Here is a 5,886-nt window from a genome sequence, read left to right on the forward strand (position 1 = left end):
AAAGCTAACCTATTTTCAGAATAATAGTTACTGCAGTAAGATCACTTGCATATAACTATTTAAGAAGTGCAGAAGTTGTAAATGCCCTTAAAACTAGGGCTGGGATCGGGCCGAGCCCGGCTAAAATTTAATGGGCCCGGGTCATGACAATTTTTTTCGGGCCGGGCCCAAATAATGATGTTTTATTTTTAGGACCGAGTTGGGCCCGGACTGATTTTTACGGGCCGGGTTTTCGGGCCCAAAACCTGATTAGGGGAAAGAGAAAAAAAAATAACAGCTAATTGATGATGGAAACAAAATGAAAAAAAAACAAGTTCCAAACTTCCAGTTTTCCACATTCTAACAATTCAAAGTCCAACTCCAACAATTCAAAGTCCAACTGACCAAGATCCACACTCCAACATAACAACTTGCAGATTAAAATCTTCCAAGTTTCAAATAAACAACTTCATAATCAAAGTCCCAACTTCCAAATAAAGTAAAAAACAAGTTCCAAACAGGCAAACATTGTAGAATGCTAAAGTAAAACATAACTAGCAGTAATGGATTAAAATTGTAAATGGACAAATCCACTGAATTCTAGGCTGCACTGCTGCAGCTCCTTAATTGAGTTCATTCATTCCAGCAGCTTCATTTCAGTATCTTCCTGCAGTGAGTTCATTGAGCTTGGACAGAAGGCTTGTTCCCTGCAATTCGAAAACATGACCAGCAACAATTCAAAAATAAGAACTCTAGCAGGTTTAGTACTTGAAAGTTAAAACTTTGACCAGGCATTCACAAATTAAAGCTAGTCGAAGATATATCTTCGATCTATACATATACCATTATTTCTATTGTGTCAAGTCATGATTTCATTAGCACACAAAGTCACGAAAATCACAAATGATCATATTACAGTGGATGCAGACGATCTGTGTGAAATATTCAGTGTGCTTTATTAAGTATGATCTGTACCAGGCTACACGAGGGAGAGATTGGATAGCAGACGATGCAGATCTTGACCTTCCCCGAATCCTCGCAGCCAAAATTGATAGCAGACCTTCCTCGCAGACATTCCTCGAAGATTCTTCACACGGCCATGAAAGATTGAAAGGAAATCGCATCAATTTTGGTTATTGGAAGAGGTGGTTTCGAATTCAATCCCAACAATGAAGTTCAAAGAGAGGGTTTTACTTACAGTGAGTGGGAGAGATCGACCCGGCAAGGCTGGGTCTACGGTAGAAGCGGCGACAGGCCTTGGGTCGGCGGATGGTGGCCGAGAGAGACAGAGAATCGAAAGCCTCTTGAGACTGAGAGAGTGAGGCCGAGTGGCTGACTCGGTTAGGTTGGGGTTGATTGATTTTAGGTCTTTAGTTGGGTTAGGAATCACATATATGCACATATTGTAAGCCTGAATATCACTACCAATAATATGCTAACATGTGTCAATTGCACCAAATTTCGGGCCTTCGGGCTTTTTTTCTTTCTGATTTCTTGGGCCCGGGCCCGGACCGTATTTTATTTATTTCGGGCCGGGCCTTGAAAAACATGTTAAGTAAATGTTAAAGCCCGGACCGTTCGGGCCGGTCCCGGGCCGGTTCCAGGTCGGTTTTCGGGCTAAAATCTCAGCCCTACTTAAAACATGGATTACAGATGTGAAAATTGCAGGTAATCAACAGTAAACAGGGTCATTAGCAGTCCACTACTCATGCAAACACACTAAATACAGCCTACTTTATGAACAACCTCAATAGCATTGGGGTTTCTAATCACTAAACACTTGTAATCTTGTAAAGAAATTGAGATGATATTTTATCCCACTTCTCAAACCCTGTTCTCTTATTCAACTCTCATTTACAGAATGCTTCGTTTGGTGGGTTTGGAGAGATGTAAGTTTTTAAAGGACAGTACTTGCATATCACCTGTCTTGAACTCTTGATCGCAATGAATGGATATGCTAGTTTTCCATGTACTTAAATAGTGATTAGAACACAACGTACAATCATAACTCTCATTTAAGCAGTGGCCAAACAAAATGTAGATGTAATGCAAGTCGGTCACAACATAACCACAAAACTTTACATACCAATTACATAAATATCAAAAAATAAGCATTTTCACAAAAAGAATTTCAAAAATAAATGAAGAAAACCCACATTACACTAAAAGAGACCTTACAATGAGAAGAAAATGCGAAGTTCAGAATGCGTTTAGTTACAAACCTGTTTAAATTTAGAAGGGTATTTCCTGCCTAAATCAAGCTACAGTTTTTCAAATGCCTAACGAAACAACCAAACTTAGAATACACCAAAGCCAATCACCCATATATGTAAACATTAACAAAGTAGTCATCTTAAATACATCACACACACCTAATCAGAGCTATCATCAATGGGCTATATTCACTGCATTGAATCAATGTTCTTGCTCAGCTCCTCCAGCTTCTTCATCCTCATCTTCTCACTTTCACCCACCAGCTGCACAAATGATCAACCAACGTTATACATCACACAAAAATGATTGCAGAAACTAGAATTAAAACTTATGTAATGGTTCTATTATAGGAAGCCAATAATTAGAGTTTGGATCCTCTAGCATCTTTAATGTGCCTGTGTTCACAACTACCCCTTTCCAAGCTTCCATCAAATTATCTTCCACAAGAATCCTAAACCCAAAAGTCTTACCCAGATACCCTAAAATATAACATGGCCAAATTTTCAACACAAATGAAGAAATCTATTCCAATGAAACTAACCATACTTTCACAACTACCCCTTCCCAAGCTTCCATCAAATCATCTTTCCACAAGAATCCTAAACCCAAAAGTCTTACCCAGATACCCGAAAATATAACATGGCCAAATTTTCAACACAAATGAAGAAATCCATTTCAATGAAACTAACCAGACTAACCTCCATCAGTTTTGTAATGAGCTGTACTTTTTCCCTGTTCTTTTCGTTGAAAGCCTCAAGTGCTTCTCTGTATTCTTTTTCCTGTAACAAGTTACCAATCCAAAATCATTATAAACATGCAAGAATTGATGGATGCATCATCGCAAATGCATTAGAGGTAAATACTAATTAATGTGGTAAAATCTAAGTTAATTGTCTAACCTTCTTCTGGCAGCTTTGTCCCAGTGGCTTTAACTCCTTGTTAACTGTATCGATCTTCTTACGAACCAGTGAAACTTCCTTCCTCATTGGATCTGAAAGCCCTTCAAGCTCCTGGAAGTTTCATAATCCCAAAAACAGGAACAAACATAAAATTACTGACAATAATTATCACATTGCATGAATATACAGCAATTGGGTTTGGGTTAGTTGTAACGGCAGAAAAAGATGCATATGTGCCATAGATACTTTCAGAAAGGTATTAATATTTCTCCGACACAAATAGAAATGAAATTAATAGGACCCTATTCCAGGTTATCGGAAAATTAACGGTCTGTTTTTCCAATCAGAAAGTTGGTGGCTCATGCACATCAACAAAATGGAAATTTTAAAAAACTTTTCGGCTAATTATCATCTTTTGTTCTGTTCAGATCTTGAACACTAAATCAGACTTCTAAATAAAAAAGCTCTTCACAGAAATTAACACACTAGTAGAAATTGCTGGTATCAGAGTGTTCCATGCAATTTTAATTCACACCTTAGTTACTCTATAACCCAAAATTTGAAAACCCAAAATAAAAATTCAAAAAAAAGAAAGTGATTTAATTGAAAAGATTTGGGATCTGGGTTTTCCATTAAAGATTGTTAACCCAAAAAATCCTGAAAATTAAAAGGAAAATTGCCGAGAAATTAGTGACAGATGTGTCTACAAAAACCTTAAAATCTGTGTTACACACCCACACTTAAAACCTCAAGATAAAATCTGAGTTAAATCAGGTGAAACTGGTAAGACCCTGTTGTGGGTGCATGAGATGAGAAGTGAGAAGGACATACCTCACGAATGGTAGCCAAGCGCTTGGTCTCTTCCTCAACACGACCCAACTGGGCCTGAACCTTCTCTCTGACCTCGAGCTTCTTCCGCTCGATCTCCTCCTCCTTGGCCCTGAAAGTGGAGAGAGCCGACCTGGACATCTCCTCATCCTCCTTGGACATGTTACTGTTGAAGCTGAGAGAGCCGGCGGAGTTCTGCACGGTCAGTTGCTGCGACTGCGACTGCGACTGCGGCGGAGGTGGCTGAGGAGGAGCCTGCTCAATGCTCTGCATCATCTCCCCGAGGCGTTGCTTGCTCATACAACACAGTGAAAACCCTATCTTCTTCCTTGGATTTTCTCTCTTTTGAGAGAGAAAGAGAGAGCTTTTGCTTTTTTTTTTTTTTTTTTTGCTTTTGAGGGGGTGAGAAATGATGGGTTTTTACTCAAATGCTCTGTTCTCTGCTCCTCTCTCTCTCTGGATTTGCAGAGGGGGCTTAATATGGTGAGAATGGGTCTCTCTCTGTCACTGTGTGGCTGGCGTTAAAGGTTTTCTAAAGCCAGCGGCTAATTTGATTCTTTTATTTTATGAATGGAACAAAAAAAAAAAAAAAAAAGGAGGAAAGGAAAATTAGAAAAGAAAGGTTTTAGGTTGAAATGACCCAACTGCCAACCCACTGATAAAGATGTTGTGCAATTCTCTTACTTTAGTGAATGAAATGAGGTGTTTCTGTCTGGATTTCTTTTTAGTTTTCAAATTCTTGTCTCTTCAAGTTTATGTGAACCTCCTCCCCCACCTGCTGAATCCCCTTGGCATTTCAAAATTTTTGTTTTTTTTCTTTACCTAAATTTGAAATTTTACTCTCTCCAAATAGTCACAAATTTTAGAGTAAAATACTACATTATAATAATTGTTCCTCCACCGAGTTAGATATTATGTAGAGTTCTTCTATACGAAACGGCGACGCTAATCAGTTACACATGTAGTTTTATTAGATAATGGAGAATACGGTGGAGCTGTGCACATAAAACTTGAAGTTTAAAGATTATAGGTTTAAAAAAAAACTTAAGTAGTACAATTTATGAATCAATTAGCCTCATTCTCTACCTGAAAGAACAGTTGTGTTTTACATATTTATTTAATGAGATAGTGTTGATGATGAAAAAGACATGGGTCCTCAACAATATTGGACATTTTGCAATACATCATCTAAGCTAGAGCTAATAATTTTAAGACAAAATCCATAACTTAAAAGCTTACAAACAATGCAATATAAGTTATTGACACAAAACCAGAAGAAGAACCTAAACTCTTTAAGTAACTTTTTGGTGTAAAGTGTAATATAAATCCTAACGTTCCATTTTGTGTTCAAATTTCTTGAACTTTTTTGGGTGCAGGGAGAACAATTTTATTTCTTTTGGATCTGATTTTTCCATATCAAGTATAGTTATTATGAGAACCTGATAAGTTTGGAATTGTTATTTGCCTGCGTTGGAATGTTGGTAGAGTGACAACTTCAAGCTACCTTTTATAGTTAAGTCATTCACATGGGCTACACCGCAAGTGAAAAGCACATAATGCCACTGGTAGAAAGAAAACATAATGATTATATTCATGCCATACTAGAATAGAACGCTTCATCATCGACTTAGGTCGGTCATTCCATCAAGCATCTATTTTGCAAGCTTAATTTGTGTGTGGGATGCTCTTTCTATTTTTCAATCACACTTTTTGGGAAGAGGAAAGTTGTACGTGAGTATATGAAATTCTGATGGAGATCTCTCCATCATTACCTAAGATTTAGATTTTTTACAAATTAAGCATGATATTGGTATTATTTTGGTGTCTAGCTTAGACAATTGATCACTGGCTGACGAAGAAAAATGAAAACTCTTGTTTATCTATGTCTGAATTGCAATAGGGGCAATGGGTTCTAATAACCCTAAAAATAATGTGATGTAAGACAAGTTAAGTTTAAGATGTGTTT

At 37.5% G+C, this 5,886-nt stretch overlaps 1 protein-coding gene across 2 annotated transcripts; it reads right to left on the reverse strand.

Moving 5' to 3' along the window:
* Positions 1–2,117: 2,117 nt before the first annotated feature.
* LOC133721378 (uncharacterized) lies at positions 2,118–4,443 on the reverse strand. Of its 2 annotated transcripts, none has more exons than XM_062147968.1 (4): positions 3,924–4,443; positions 3,093–3,203; positions 2,883–2,972; positions 2,118–2,456 (listed from the first exon to the last, which is right to left on the reverse strand). In XM_062147968.1, the coding sequence occupies exons 1-4, from the start codon at positions 4,218–4,220 to the stop codon at positions 2,382–2,384; spliced, it is 573 nt and encodes a 190-aa protein (XP_062003952.1). In that variant the 5' UTR covers positions 4,221–4,443; the 3' UTR covers positions 2,118–2,381. The 2 variants fall into 2 exon arrangements, with proteins under 2 accessions (XP_062003952.1, XP_062003953.1); XM_062147969.1 differs by having other exon boundaries at positions 2,892–2,972; positions 3,924–4,438.
* Positions 4,444–5,886: the final 1,443 nt, after the last annotated feature.

This window comes from Rosa rugosa, chromosome 7 (genome assembly GCF_958449725.1).
Source record: "Rosa rugosa chromosome 7, drRosRugo1.1, whole genome shotgun sequence".
Taxonomy (NCBI): Eukaryota; Viridiplantae; Streptophyta; class Magnoliopsida; order Rosales; family Rosaceae; genus Rosa; species Rosa rugosa.

Bases quoted from the DNA above. Each gene is read 5' to 3' on its own strand.
- LOC133721378 (XM_062147968.1), bottom strand. From the start codon at position 4,220: ATGAGCAAGCAACGCCTCGGGGAGATGATGCAGAGCATTGAGCAGGCT. The intron at 3,204-3,923 runs GTATGTCCTTCT...TGAAACTTCCAG, and splicing joins GCTTGGCTACCATTCGTGAG to GAGCTTGAAGGGCTTTCAGA. The intron at 2,973-3,092 runs GTTAGACAATTA...AACTTGTTACAG, and splicing joins GACAAAGCTGCCAGAAGAAG to GAAAAAGAATACAGAGAAGC.